Genomic DNA, 15,802 nt, shown 5'->3' with positions numbered 1-15,802 from the left:
AACTGTGGATGAGGACTGTGCAGTTGATGCTGTGTATATGGACTTTCAAAAGGTGTTTGATAAACTACCACATATGAGGCTTGTTAACAAAATTAAAGCCCATGGGATAAAAGGCACAGTAGCAGCATGGGTACAAATTTGGCTGTTTTACAGACTGGAGGGAGGTTTACTGTGGATTCTTCCCAAAGTTCATACTAGGAGCACTGTTATTTTTGACATGCATTAATAACCTGGACTTGGGCGTATAGGGCACAATTACAAAATTTGCACATGACACGAAACTTGAAAGTGTCGTAAGCAGAGAGGATGATAGTAATAGGCTGAATTTTTGGGCCTCACCCAAGTCGGGAACAGAGGCAAATGCAGCCTGAAAGTGAGCCGGCTAGTGTGTCGATTTTGTGACATCGACCATGTTCAACAGGGCGGGGGAGGGTGGGATCATGATCCCAATTAAGATCAATTAAGGTACTTGCAGAGCTTATTAAGAGCTTGTTAACGGTGCACAGGATACATGCGATGTTTGAGGCAGACCAAGTGAAAAGGAGACCGGTGCAGAGTGGGAAGTCAGTCATGGCTGCCCCAGGGAATTAACCGGGAAGCATAAAAGTTTCAATGGAGTAGAGGGGGGGCTCAGCCATTGGGGGACAGGTGCCTCTGGCGCTGCGCAGGTGACAAGGAGAGTGGGGAGTGAGTGCTCATGCAGTGCAGGTGGTCGTCACCCTCCTGGCATCGTGGGAGCAGAAGGGCAGGGGACAAGGCAGCCAAGGGAAACTGGATAACCAGCTGACCAAAAGGAAGGCAGCAGGTGGCAATGTGGGCACGGTTCTCGAATTTTGTGCCCAGTGGTGATAAGGGACAACAACCTCTGCAGGAAGGGCAGAGCCCCAGGCATCAGTAGGGCAGGGAGGAACGAGGGTCAAGAAGGACACAGAGGACATACACTCCACAAAGGGTCTACCACTGAAGAAGGAGCTACCTGGAAATGAACAAGACCGAATGTCACACCAGACTGAGACTCTCCAGGCAGATGGTCATAGACATCTGTGCCCTTGTCGCCAAAGACCTCATACCACTGGTCGCCATGCCCTGCCAGTAGCTTTCAAAGTTAGTGGCTTTGAACTCCTTTACTTTTGGCTTCCAAGGATCAGTTGCAGACCTTGGTGGCATATCGCAAATGGCTGCATACCACTGAATCTCGCAGGTCACTGATGCTGTATATGCCAGAGCTGGACAATACATATATTTCACGACAGATAAGACCTCATAGGCACAAAGGACATTGGGTTTCACCACCATCACTGGATTCCCCAGGTGCAGGGCATCATCGATTGCTCTCACGTCATCAAGGCATCCACTGACAGACCAGTGAAACTGATCAACAGGAAGAACTTCCACTCCCTCAATATTCAGATGGTCTGCAACTACAACAAGAGCTTCCTCCATGTGTGCGCTTGATTTCCTGGTAGCTGCCATGAGTCCTTCATCCTTCTCCAGGCTGAAGATTTTCAAAAGTACGTGGATGGATTCCAGGGAACAAGGGATATCCTTCGAAGAGATGGCTACTCATTCCTCTATGAGAGCCCCATACAAAGGCACAACCAAAGCCATATGCTCACCAGGACCACTACTGAACAGGTCATTGGGCTTCTGAAGATGCGATTCTGGTGCCTGGACTGGTTGGTTGACGTCCTCCAATACACTCCTGCAAGAGACTAGGTCATTGTGCTGTTCTGCTGTGCCCTCCATAGCATGGCCCTCTAGAGAGGTGTGGACCTTGAGGACAGTGAGGCCCTGGGATGAGATAGCTCATCAGAGGACGAGAAGGAGCAGGAGGTGAGAGGAGGAGCAGGATCTGGAGGCATAGGGGGAGGACGCAGAACACCAAGGTGCTTCAGCTGCACAGTAAGATGGCCGGGCACAGTGTATGTTTGGGATAGAAATGCAATACTGTACCAATGTGCCTCCTGGCTTGCCGTAGTCATGTGACCTCTACCATGAGGTACTCTGACTGCAGGCAGCCATTACAGTCAGTTTCAATAAAGACAGAGTGCACACCAGACTGGTGTCCTGTGAGCTCGTAACATGGTGTCAGAGTGAAACTGAGGTGAGTGTTGAAGAGCTGTTTAGAAGCACAGCTATGGAATAAAGTCCACAGGAATAGTCAGAGGTGTTAAAAGCTGCTAAAAGCCACAAGAAGCCACAGAAAAGGAACAAAGAAACGGCTGAAAGCATAGGGTAAGACAATGGCTGCAAATTTTCCTCTGCCTGCGCCGGTCGAAATGAAAGGTGATATGAACCAGAACTGGCAGTTTTTCCATTCACAATGGCAAAATTATGAAATTGCAACAGATTTAATTAACAAACCAAAGCGGTTGCGAGTGGTTACACTTTTATCACTGTTGGGGAGAGACTGTTACAAAGTATATTCTAGCCTAAATCTCTCTGAAGAACAAAAAAAAGGACAGCAGACATTTTGAAAACCTTGAAGACACACTTTGAACCCCAAGTGAACGTAACTTATGAACGGTATGTGTTCAATACTAGGGCCGAAAGTGAAAAAGAGTCCACTGATCAATATGTGACTGCATTAACACAGCTCACAGAATCCTGTGACCTTGCGCAACTAAAAGATGATCTAATCAAAGATAGGTTTGTAATAGGCATAAGAGATCCCGCAGCGAGAGCACATCTACTGAGAGAAGACAAACTTATTCTCAGGAAAGCACTGAGGTTGTAAATCAGCAGCTAGACCATATTCATAGCAGAACAGACCAGGCCTTGCATTATGCTGATAAGACATTCCAGGCCAAAAGGGCAGAAAGATCACAGACAAAGGGCAGGATGCAAATACTGCAGAGGACATCACGCACAGGAAAAGGCATGTCCAGTGTGGTGGAGAGCAGTGTTCTCACTGCAAGAAGCTGAATCATTTTGCACATAAGTGTTTGGCTAGAAGGAAGCATAACAAGCGGGTACAGCTGTCACTATACAACATACAACAGATTGGTTCAGACAGGTCGATCAGTGACAAATGGTTTGTGACTGTTGGAATAATGACTGCAGAAGGAGAATATCAAGTCAACATGAAGTGCCAGATAGACACTGGTGCATCATGCAACATCATGACCTTCACAGACCTGTGCGAAGTAGCTCAACATGGCGATTCAAAAGTAAGGTTGAGGCTATATGATGGCACCATACTAGTGCCAAGAGAACAAATTACTCCGAGAGCCCAATGCAATGACAAGAATGAAGATCTGGAGTTCTAAATCATAGATGGCAAGCAAAAGGCACTCATCTCAGCTGAAGCAAGTCTAAAGCTTGAACTGGTAACCCACAACGTGCAAAATAAGAAAACCCAGGAGTTGGCCCACAGGAGCGGGTGCCAGCACTGGAACGAGAACGCCTTTGCCAGTTGCAATGTGACGCAATTCATACAGGTGGCAGGGAAGATCTGGCAGTCGTCTGCTCAGGCGCCCGAAGTGGAGGCTGTGGGGAAAGAGCGCTCGGATTCCATAGAGCGGGCAGACAAAATCAAGGTGAAATGGCAGAAACCCAAATTTCACTTTGACAAAACCGCCGAAATATTGCCAGAATTGAGGATTGGAGAGCGAGTCAGGGTACAGACTTTCAACATGCTCAACAAGAGACAGCCTAAGCGGCAACTTGGAACCTGCATAGAGCACTTGTCACCTCGATCGTATGAGGTGGAAGTGGAGATACCGTCACAACCGCAGGCACATACACACAATTTGAGAAGTTGTTCCTTCAAGGCAGGCGGCCAATAAGGAAGATGGGAACTTACCAACTGCACAGACCACAAAACAACCATCATCCCCAGTGGTCCACAGCACCCCAACAACGGAAATGGAACAACAACAGTTACCGCGGCAACAAGTGACCAGGGAACGACACTCGCCGGATAAGGAAAATCTACCAGATGAACAGCCAATGACAACGTGCATGCGCACCATTAAGAGACCGGCATGATTTAAAGACTGTGTGTGCAATGCATGTGCAGAGACTGACAAGAATGACGAACTGCTAATGCATGAGAACAGTTGTGTGCATAGTAGGTAACTTGGGCAACTCACAGTGTAAATGATAATGCATGCAATTTTACTTTTGTATGAAAAGGGGGATGTTTGGGTTAGAAATGCAATACTGTACCAATGTGCCTCCTGGCTTGCTCTACCTCTACCATGATGCACTCTGACTGCAGGCAGCCATTACAGTCAGTTTCAATAAAGACAGAGTACACATCAGACTGGTGTTTTGTGAGCTCGTAACATGGTGGGGCGCAAAGGTTTCTTCACCCGCGCCTTCAGATCCCCGTCTGGGGAAACGAGGCGCCACACTGGTGGGGAGGGGGTGGAGCTAAGTTCCTCAGTGCAGGCTGAGGATGGGGGGAATGGGGTTAAAGTAACATCAGAAGTGTAGGGGATGGTGGGAAGGGTTGGAGTGTAACAATTCTGCAGTTTTGGGGGGGGAGGGGGAGAGCAAAATAATTAATTTAATTGTTATCGGGGGTGTTAGAGGGGCGGAGGAAATGTCTTTATTTATTTTTATTACCTTTATCTTTAAATATTTAAATTTCCCGGTAGGGCTGACGGCCCTTTAAAAATGGTGTCAGCGTCTGTGCCATTGCTGGGGATAGACAGCCAGCACTTTCTATGTGATCGGGGAGCGGCCCACCAGGGCTATTTGAATGAGCCGCTGCACAGAAGATTGCGGCGGATCTGCAACATGCGGCCGGGCCACTGATTTTTTTGCAGCGGGCACAGTAGATTCAGCCTGATGAGTTAGTCCCTGAGTGTTTTGTAGGATCAAAAAAAACAGACAAATTATAGGTTTTACCCTATGAAAAAACCTAAGATAACTATTTATTTTTACACAATTGCCGAAATGATCGCAACTTCTCTCTCTCTCACACACACACACCACACCCACAGGAATAGATAGAGAGAAAAGGATAGGTAGTTTAAAGTCAAAAATTAACTTAGTGTTTGTGGTTTACGAAAAACCTGTTGAATCTTCTCAGGAGGACAGTCTCTTTTAAAAGGTGCAGGCTTGTTGAGGTGTTGTAGAGTTCTAGTGGTTACAACTCAGCACAAAGCTGGCGGTGTGGATTTTATTACCTTCACGGATGGAGAGTCTTAAAGTCACTTTGTGATGTCGCTGCTGTAGTGGTTGTTCAGTTATTGTTCAGCTGGGTCCTTCTTGCTTGGCTGTATCTCTTGCACAGCTGTCTGGACTGCTTTCTGAAGGTGTTGGCTAGAACTTGCCTCTCTCTCCAGAGGGTCACCTTTTTAAGGTAAAAATCCATCACATTAGTGTTTCTGTTAGGAGAGACATGGCCCTCTCCCCTGGTGTGACCACACAATTGGCCAGGATATGATAACCATGGCTATCGATTGATGTCTGAATGGGGACCATTCTGCTAACACAGTGATACTTCACACCTACTCATTTTTGTTTGAGTTGTGAGTCACTCTGTCTCCAGAATCCTTTGTTGGTGCATTCATGTCGATAAGAGTCACTAATATGCAATAATGCTTCTTTCAATTTCAAAGGGGTTCTCTCCAGAGCTTTTTCAGAGGAGGTTAATGAATTCTATCTTTGTAGGCAAGTTTGTTGATTTTCAGTACAGGAGGGATCACGTGACCATTATGCCGTTTTGACTGTGGTACAAGTGTCCATGTTCTTGTGGTTTTGTTTCACAGTTGATTTTCTAATTCATAATTCTTCCATTTCATTGTTTATTTCATCACGACTCCTTCCGTCCATGACAATATATAGAATGATACAGCACAAAGGAAGGCCATTTGACCCATCTTGCCTATGCTGACACTTCGGTGTCCCAATTAGGCCCACTGCCCTGCTCTTTCCCCATAGCCCTGTAAATTTTTTCCCTTCAAGTATTTATCCAATTCTCTTTTGAAAGATATGATTGAATCTGTTCCCACCATCCTTTCAAGCAGTGCAGTCCAGATCAGAACAACTTGCAGTGTAAAAATTGGTTCCTTGTGTCGCCTCTGATTCTTTTGCCAATCACTTTAAACCTGTGTCATCTGTGTCACTACTGCCACTGGAAACAATTTCTCCTTATTTACTCTATCAGAACTGATCTTGAAGACCTGTATCATATCCCCTTTTAACTTTCTCTGATGTAAGAACAATCTTAGCTTTTCCAGTTTCTCCACAAAACTGAAGACCTTCATCCCTGGTACCATTCTAGTAAATCTCTTCTGCATGCTCTCCAAGACCTTGACATCCTCCCTAAAGTGTGATGCTCAGAATTAAGCATAATATTGCAACTAAGGTCTAACCAGTATTGTATAAATGTTCAACATAACTTCCTTGTTTTTGTAATCTATGCCTCAAATAACAAAGCTAAGAATCCCATATCATTTTTCTTTTCAACAGCCTTCTCAACTTGTCTTGCAAGCATCAAAGACTTGCATACATACACCCAAGGTGTCTCTTTTCCTGTGTCCCCTTTAAAATTGCACCATTTAATTTACATTGTGTCTCCTTGATTTTCCTACCAAAATGTATAATTTCACACTTATCTGCGTAAAATTTCATCTGCCATGTGTCTGCTCATTTCATTAGTCTATGTTCTCCTGAAGTCTGTTACTATCCTCTTAATTGTTTACTAAATTTCTGAGTTTTGTGTCATCTGCAAACTTTGAAGCTATGCCCTGAATATGACTCTGGGTTGTGAGAATCCATAAGTAATCTGACAAAGTGAGAGAGAGGAAGGCAGCACCAAGAAGCCTGATTCTGTCCTCAAATGGTATCCATACACATGTATTCCTTAAAGGTTCAATGGATAGTGATTATGTATATAGCTGAGATTTGGTTAAATTCTGTCGTTGATTAGTTTACTTAATTCATCTTAGGTATATATAAATATACAGGATAATGTTTTATGTGAGGTCATGGATTAGGCGACTGGAAGACACAATTCTCTATAAAGGCCACATAAAAGAGATGTCAAGTATGTCCTGGTGCTAACAAATAGCAATTTGACAAATACTTTTAGAATTCATATTTTGCTCAAATAATGCAGGTGTATGGTAAGGAATCCCAAAAACATGGGCCATGCCCTTCCCTCAGTATAAAGACTGAAATTAAAACAAATTCAAGTAGCTTTGTAAGAATCCTGGAAAATCCCTACATTGGGTATTCTTGCTAATCAATGAGAGCTAATTTAAATACTATGACTGACAGCAAATTAGAGTTTTCACTAATTGTGATATGATAATGCATATACTGAAGTATATTTTCATTCCTGCTTGAGATATGCCCTGCTTAGAAGCGGCTGAGAGATGACATGATGGCAAATTGTAGTCTGGGCCTTCATTGAGCCAATCTTTTATTGACCCCAAAGGTTTTATTTAAAAGGGACCAAATGTTAAAAACAAAAACTTCAGCAGAAATTCAAGCAGAGCTTGAAAACAGACAGGCTGCTGTATGAGAACTAAAAAATAAACACTTTAGTAAGAATTCCAGATGAAGAGTAGAGAAAACAATAGTGCTTTGAATCCTAAACAAGACACCTGGGTGCCAAGGTCACTATGTTTTACTTGCTATGTCTAGGCACTAGAATTGAAATGTTAACATGCTGATAAAGGTCCGGGAGGTGGAAAAAATAGATGATATCAGGAATCATGAGACAGATGTGTACGTAACATCTCTTACACATGGGCAGCTCAAATCATAGGAAGGCAATGACTGGGCTAAACCAGTCTCTATAGGCTTTGCTGTCTAGCAAGAGTATAAGGGTGCTTTAAGCACTTATGGTGTAGAGGTTTTTGGCCAAATGTTTGGGATCATCCCGCAAACAAACTTTCCCAGAAGGACGGGTTGTCAGAGGGACCACATGTGTATGTGTCGCATTAACTGATGCAACCATGCCTGGGCGTGACCATTGGCATTACTAACGTGAAGATCGCGTTTCTATTCAGTAATGGAAATGTTGTTCAACTTTGATACTGCTGCTCAGACATTAGCATATGTCAAGTCTTACTTATACTGAATAAACTAGAACCACCGTCACCAATAAGAGTATCACTTCGAATCATTTCAGAACTTGAGAGGAAAGGAGTTAAAGTGTTAATTGACGCAGACACCCCGGATTTCAACAGCTTTCAATAATACTTTGGATTTTTTTCTAGAATTATCCAACAAACACTCCCTGGTGGAAGAGATGTGTAGGGATGAATTCCATGAAGCAAGAAAGTAAAATAGCTTTTAGTTTCAGTTAAATCATTAACATTTTATGCTTAAAGTATCAGATTCATGACTATCAGACACATCCTTTCAATACTTGAATCATTGACATACTGATTAATCACATTCCATTTTCTTTCCAAACAGATCTATGGCATTGGTCAAAGCTGCTTAGAATTATGGCTGTATAGTATCTGTTTTTTGGCCTCCTAAACTTCCAATATGGTGGGCTGGAAGTGTAGTTTATTATGAACTGGAGATGTCACCCATCATATTGGTATAGGCAATGCTATTATAGTCAGGAAAGTAATGTGGCAGAGCAGCCATCAATGTACCTCGTCACAAGAGCTCTCAGCGATCAGCTCATTGAGGAGCACTTCATATTGAACCATCCTTCCCATCCTCAATACACCAACAGTCTCACAATTCCCGCACATCAGCCATAGCTTAATTGGTAGCATTCTTGCCTCTGAGTCAGAAGGTTGTGGGTTTGAGTCCACTCCAGGACTTGAGCCCAACAATCCAGCTGATGCTCCAGTGCAGTACTGAAGTGTTGCACTGCCAGAGCTGCTGGCTTTTGAATGAGACATTATACTGAGGCCCAGTCTGCCCTCTCAGGTGAACGTAAAAGACACCACGGCACTACTTTTAAGAAAAGCAGGGGAGTTATTCCTAATTTCTTGGCCAATGTTTACCCCTTGATCAACATCATAAGAACAGATTATCTGGTCATTATCACATTGCCATTTGTGGGAGTGTGATGTGAGCAAATTAGCTGCCGAATTTCCTACATCACAACACTGACAACACTTCAAAAGTACTTAATTGACTGTGAAGTGCTTTGGGACATCTGGTGATCGTGAAAGGCGCCATATAAATGCAAGTCTTTTTCACTGTCCTTACAAGCCACTATCCAATTGCCTTCCTTCAGATCAGCTTTATCAGTCTTGCCCCCACTTCACTAAAAAGATAAATACTAATAATTAATCCAGAATAAATTTATCTGACAAATGATCCTTTCCCCATCCGGCCTCTAGTTTTAACCACTCGTCCCAGCACACACATACATACTCCCCGCCCTCTCTGCTCCACCGCTGGTCATTGTTCCTTCAACCTTCAGGGTGATTTGGACAAGTTGAGTGAGTGGGCTAATGCATGGCAGATGCAGTATAATGTGGATAAGTGTGAGGTTATCCACTTTGGTAGCAAAAACAGGAAGGCAGATTATCTGAATGGCTATAAACTGAGAGAGGGGAATATGCAACGAGACCTGGGTGTTTTCATACACTAGTCGCTGAAGGTAAGCATGCAGGTCCAACAGGCGGTAAAAAAGGCAAATGGTATGTCGGCCTTCATAGCAAGAGGATTAGAGTACAGGAGCAGGGATGTCTTGCTGCAACTATACAGGGCCTGGGTGAGGCCACGCCTGGAATGTTGTGTGCAGTTTTGGTCTCCTTATCTGAGGAAGGATGTTCTTGCTATGAGGGAGTGCAGTGAAGGTTTACTACACTGATTCCTGGGATGGCGGGGCTGACGTATGAGGAGAGGTTAGGATTATATTCGCTGGAGTTCAGAGGAGTGATGGGGGATCTCATAGAAACCTATAAAATTCTAACAGGACTTGACAAGGTAGATGCAGGAAGGATGTTCTCGATGGTGGGGGAGTCCGGAACCAGGGGTCATAGTCTAAGGATATGGGGTAAACCTTTCAGGACTGAGATGAGGAGAAAGTTCTTCAGCCAGAGAGTGGTGAACTGTGGAATTCACTACCACAGAAAGCAGTTGCGGCCAAAACATTGTATGTTTTCAAGAAGGAGTTAGATATAGCTCTTGGGTTTAAAGGGGTCAAAGGAAATGGGGCGAAAGCGGGAACAGGTTACTGAGTTGGATGATCAGCCATGATCATAATGAATGGCGGAGCAGACTCGAAGGGCCGAATGGCCAACTCCTTCTCCTATTTTCAATGTTTCTATGTTTAACCACCATATTCCCATGTTCCAGAACTCCCTCCCAAAATGTGAATGCCTCTTAATCTCCCTTTTTGCCTTCAAAGGCTTCCTTAAGACCCTGCTCTTTGATTATGCCTTTATTTCTTCAGTCTAACTGTTATTCTCCAGTTTTTATTTCTTCTTTGGTGTCAACTTATTTAGAAGTTGTTCTCTATGAGAAGTAAAATATAAATGCAAGTTGTAGCTATATTATATATATGATTTTAAAGCTGAAATAAGTGAGTTAATTTTGTTTTTCAAAAGCTACCACAAATTATCAAGATATATAAGTTTATTTCAATTATTTTATAGAAAGTTGAAACACCCTAATATTTTTCTCTCACTCACCCATGTCTCACAATCATCATTTCATAGGTCTGGATCATTTTACCCAGGAAAGGCTTCACTGGCTGGACATTCTGTTTGTTGCAGCATTCAATGGTGCAATCAAGGAAAAGCTAAATGATGAAAAGGTACAAGTATTAGTTTATTTACAGAGGATTAATGATCCGAGGGAAAAAAGATCTAGTAAAGACAAGGGTGGAAATAACTTTTCAAAAATGCATGGGACAATGTGGAGGAACACAAATAAGTAAAAGAAAATGATATTCATTAGGTTTTTCTCATTATGATGTGTTGCCATTGTCATGAAGACCCCACCAGTCACAAATGAGGCATATTAATTTTGTCATATGAACATTAATTTTAAACTGTTGCTGGAATGAAAAAATGACTTGTTTGAATCCACTGTGGCTGGAAAACATTTGCATACTAAGAGACGGTGCCTAGAGAGACAATAGAACTGCTACCTGATCCAATTAACCCAAATGGATTTTGATCACCAGACATTGAACGTGTAAGAAAGCCAGCATTCCAGGGTGTCTGCTAAGATGGGGAATCCACAAATGCAGGGGTTTGTTAAAACAGCTTGTCACATGACTAACCTGCTGGCCCAGGTTTTGTTTGAACTGCTCACAGCACAGTTTGGGTCAGATTGCAACTGAACTTAGAAGAAGAGAGCATCTCTCCTGGCTAGCTCTCTCTCTCTCTTTCTCTCTCACGAATCTCCGGATCCACTGAAGACACTTACACCTCAAGAGAAAAGACTCCTACATCGAAACAAGTTTGAAAGCATCCACTGAGCCCCAACGAAACAGCAAATAAACTGCAATCAAAGACTCTACATCGAACTCAAAGGACAGTAAATAAACCCCAGCTATTGCTTCAAACTTTTCCCCTTTATTCCTTCTACTTTTCTGTCTCTATCTGCGTGTGTGTTTATCGCGTATGCATGCTAGCGTGGTCACATTGTGGATTCATAGTTGTTTTAACCAAATTAGAGTTTTAAGGTTAATAGATTTAAACAAGAAAGGTGGAAGTTTAAGAAAATCTGTCTGGTTGATTTCTTTGCCTTACAATTGGAGAGCAGTGAACAAGGATTCACTGAAGGGGGAGCTAAAAACAGTGTTTAAAAAAACCCCTGTTACGGTTAAACCAGGCAAAGGCTGAGAGGGAACCCTTAGACCCCTTTCTCACCTGGTCATAACACCATAAATAAATTGAATTTCCAAGCATTTGATTCAAATTACATAATCACTGAAAGAAATTCCTACCCGGTAGTCAGCTTCAGGAAGTTCAACACCTGGAAACAGATCACTTGTGATACCATTGAACAATGGAATATCATGTGACAGGAACTTGGGTTCATTCACATCCTTGATTGATCGCAGCAACTAAAGACAAAATGGAAATATGTTGCTTTCAAGTTATTTAAACAAAATCATTGCAGATTGGACAAAATACAAATGGAAACACATTTCTACAGGATAAACAACAATATTTCTTGCCACTAAAATGTAAAGTTATTTGTTGTCTCTATTTAAATAAAAAACCTAAATAGGTCTCCTTACAGCATTTGTCATTTGATGAAATACAGAATTGATAAGCACAGCTTTCAAGGTCATGTAGATCCGCTCATCAAGTAACATAAGCAAATTAACAGTAATGGAAAAGAAAACGGCACTAAAGAGTGACAAATTCCCACAGGACCAAATGATTTTTATTCCAGGGTTTTAAAGGAGGTAAATGAGAACATTGCAGATGCCCCAACTATGATCTTCCAAAGTTCTTGCAATTCAGGATTCCTTTAGATTGGAAAATTGCACATGTCACTCCGATATCTAAGGAAGGTAAGAAAGGGAAACAAGGGAATTATGGACTGGCGAGCCTCACATCTGTTGTCAGGAAATTACTTGAGTCTATAATTAAGAATGGAGGATTGAACACCTTGAAGATTTTTGGCTGATCAGAGAGAGCCAGCATGAATTTGTAAAGGACAGGTCATGCCTGACGAACCTAATTAAATTTTTTGAAGTAATGGACAGGGGAATGTCTACAAATGTTATTTATATAGGCATCCATAAGACATTCGATAAAGGCCCTCATAAGAGGCTGTTAGCTAAAGCTGAAGCTCATGGAATTTCGGGCAAATTATTGACTTGTAAGGAGATTAACTGAATGGCAGGAAACAGAGTAGGGATAATGGGCACGTACACTAATTGACAGGAGGTGACTAGAGGCATCCCACAGGGATCTGTGTTGGGGTTTCAGCTATTCACTTATCTATTAACAACTCAGATGATGGGGTAGAGAGTCACATATCTAAGTTTGCAAATAGCAAATATAGGCAGCTTTGTAAGAGTGTAGATGGAAGCATAAAATCACATAGTGATATTAATAGATTAAGTGATGTGCAAAACTGTGGCAAATGAATTCCAACATAGGCAAAAATGAGGTCATTCACTGTGGAGCTAAACAGAATAGACCAGAGTACTTTCTAAATGGTGAAAAGCTAGAAACAGTAGGGGTCCGCATACATAGTGCCATCCACAGGTACTGAAAATAATAAAAAAAAAGACTAATGTAATGTCAGCCTTAATATCTAGAGGACTAGAATGCAAGGGATTAGAAGTCATGCTGCAGCTATACGAAACCCTGATAAGACCAAATGTGGAGTATTGTGTTCAGATCTGGACACCATATCTTAGGAAGGATATATTGGCCATGGAGGGAGTGCAGCATAGATTTACTAGAATGATACTTGGACTCCAAGGGTTAAGTTCTGAGGACAGATTACACAAACTAGGGTTGTTTTTCCTGGAATTAAAAAGATTAAGGGACAATTTGATCAAAGAATCCAAGATATTAAGAAGAACCAATCGGGTAGAAACATAGAAAAATAGGAGCAGGAGTAGGCCATTCGGCCCTTCGAGCCTGCTCCGCCATTCATTATGATCATGGCTGATCATCCAACTCAGTAGCCTGTTCCCGCTTTCGCCCCATACTCTTTGATCCCTTTAGACCCAAGAGCTATATCTAACTCCTCTTGAAAACATACAATGTTTTGGCCTCAACTGCTTTCTGTGATAGCGAATTCCATAGGCTCACCACTCTCTGGCTGAAGAAGTTTCTCCTTATCTCAGTCCTGAAAGGTTTACCCCGTATCCTTAGACTATGACCCCTGGTTCCGGACACCCCCACCATCGGGAACATCCTTCCTGCATCCACCCTGTCAAGTCCTGTTAGAATTTTATAGGTTTCTATGAGATCCCCCCCATCACTCTTCTGAATTCCAGCGAATATAATCCTAACCGACTCAATCTCTCCTCATACGTCAGTCCTACCATCCCAGGAATCAGTCTGGTAAACCTTCACCGCACTCCCTCTATAGCAAGAACATCCTTCCTCAGATAAGGAGACCAAAACTGCACACAATATTCCAGGTGTGGCGTCACCAAGGCCCTGTATAATTGCAGCAAGCCATCCCTGCTCCTGTACTCGAAACCTCTCGCTTTGAAGGCCAACATACCATTTGCCTTTTTTACCGCCTGTTGGACCTGCATGCTTACCTTCAGCGACTGGTGTACGAAAACACCCAGGTCTCATTGCATATTCCCCTCTCTCAGTTTATAGCTGTTCAGCTAATAATCTGCCTTCCTGTTTTTGCTACCAAAGTGGATAACCTCACACTTATCCACATTATACTGCATCTGCCATGCATTAGCCCACTCACTCAACTTGTCCAAATCACCCTAAAGCCTCTCTGCATCCTCCTCACAACTCAACCTCCCACCCAGTTTTGTGTCATATGTAAATTTTGAGATATTACATTTAGTTCCCTCATCTAAATCATTAATGGATATTGTGAATAGCTGGGGTCTTAGCACCAATCCCTGCAGTACCACATTAGTCACTGCCTGCCGGTCGGAAAAAGACCCATTTATCCCTACTCTTTGTCCGCCAACCAATTTTCTATCCATCGCAATACACTTACGCCCAATCCCATGCGCTTTAATTTTACAAGCTTATGTGGGACTTTGTCGAAAGCCTTCTGAAAGTCCAAATAAACCACATCCACTGGCTCCCCCTCACCAACTCTACTAGTTACATCCTTGAAGAATTCTAGTAGATTTGTCAAGCATGATTTTCCTTTCGTAAATCCATGCTGACTCTGTCCGATTCTACCACTGTTCTCTAAGTGCTCTGCTATAAAATCTTTGATAATGAACTCTAGAATTTTCCCCACTACCGACGTCAGGCTGACTGGTCTATAATTCCCTGCTTTCTCACTACATCCCTTTTTAAATAGTGGGGTTACATTAGCTACCCTCTAATCTGTAGGAACTGTTCCAGAGTCCATAGAATCTTAGAAGATGACCACCAATGCATCCACTATTTCTAGGGCCAATTCCTTAAGTACTCTGGGATGCATACCATCAGGCCCTGGGGATTTATCGGCCTTCAATCCCATCAATTTCCCCAACACCATTTCTTGACTAATACTGATTTCTTTCAGTTCCTCTCTCTCACTAAGCCCTGTGTTCCCCAATATTTCTGGTATGATATTTGTGTCCTCCTTTGTGAAGACAGAACCAAAGTATGCATTTAGTTGGTCAGCCATTTCTTCGTTCCCCATAAGAAATTCCCCTGTTTCTGACTGTAAGGGGCCTACATGTGTCTTCACCAATCTTTTTCTCTTCACGTATCTATAGAAACTTTTTCAGTCAATTTTTATGTTCCCTGCAAGCTTGCTCTCATACTCTATTTTCCCCTTCTTAATCAATCCCTTGGTCCTCCTTTGTTGAATTCTAAACTGCTCCCAATCCTCAGGTCTGTTGCTTTTCCTGGCAAATTTATATGCCTCTTCCTTGGATCTAATGCTATCTCTAATTTCCCTTGTAAGCCATGGTTTAGCTACCTCTCCTGTTTTACTTTTGTGCCAGACAGGGATAAACAATTGTTGCAGTTCATCCATGCACTCTTTAAATGTTTGCCATTGCCTATCCACAGTCTTCCCTTTATGTAACGTTTCCCAATCCATCATGGCCAACTCGTGCCTCATACCTTCGTAGTTTCCTTTACTAAGATTCAGAACCCTTGTCTCAGAATCAACTACGTCACTCTCCATCTTGATGAGGAATTCTATCATATTATGGTCGCTCGTCCCCAACGGGTCTCGCATCACGAGATTGTCAATTATTCCTCTCTCGTTACACAATACCCAGTCTAGAATGGCT

At 42.7% G+C, this 15,802-nt stretch overlaps 1 protein-coding gene across 5 annotated transcripts in view; it reads right to left on the bottom strand.

Moving 5' to 3' along the window:
- The window catches only part of dnah12 (dynein, axonemal, heavy chain 12), a 379,348-nt gene that overhangs the window by 194,993 nt on the left and 168,553 nt on the right, over positions 1 to 15,802 (bottom strand). For all 5 annotated transcript variants that reach the window (XM_068051688.1, XM_068051689.1, XM_068051690.1 and 2 more), the window contains 2 exons: positions 11,840 to 11,959; positions 10,575 to 10,684 (listed from right to left, as the gene is read on the bottom strand). In XM_068051688.1, the coding sequence (XP_067907789.1) occupies positions 10,575 to 10,684; positions 11,840 to 11,959 (230 nt within the window). The remainder of the gene's footprint in view (positions 1 to 10,574; positions 10,685 to 11,839; positions 11,960 to 15,802) is intronic.

The sequence above is a fragment of the Heterodontus francisci genome, chromosome 19 (genome assembly GCF_036365525.1).
Source record: "Heterodontus francisci isolate sHetFra1 chromosome 19, sHetFra1.hap1, whole genome shotgun sequence".
Taxonomy (NCBI): domain Eukaryota; kingdom Metazoa; phylum Chordata; class Chondrichthyes; order Heterodontiformes; family Heterodontidae; genus Heterodontus; species Heterodontus francisci.
Note: the sequence above shows the minus strand (reverse complement) of the source record. Positions and strands in the feature narration are given on the sequence as shown.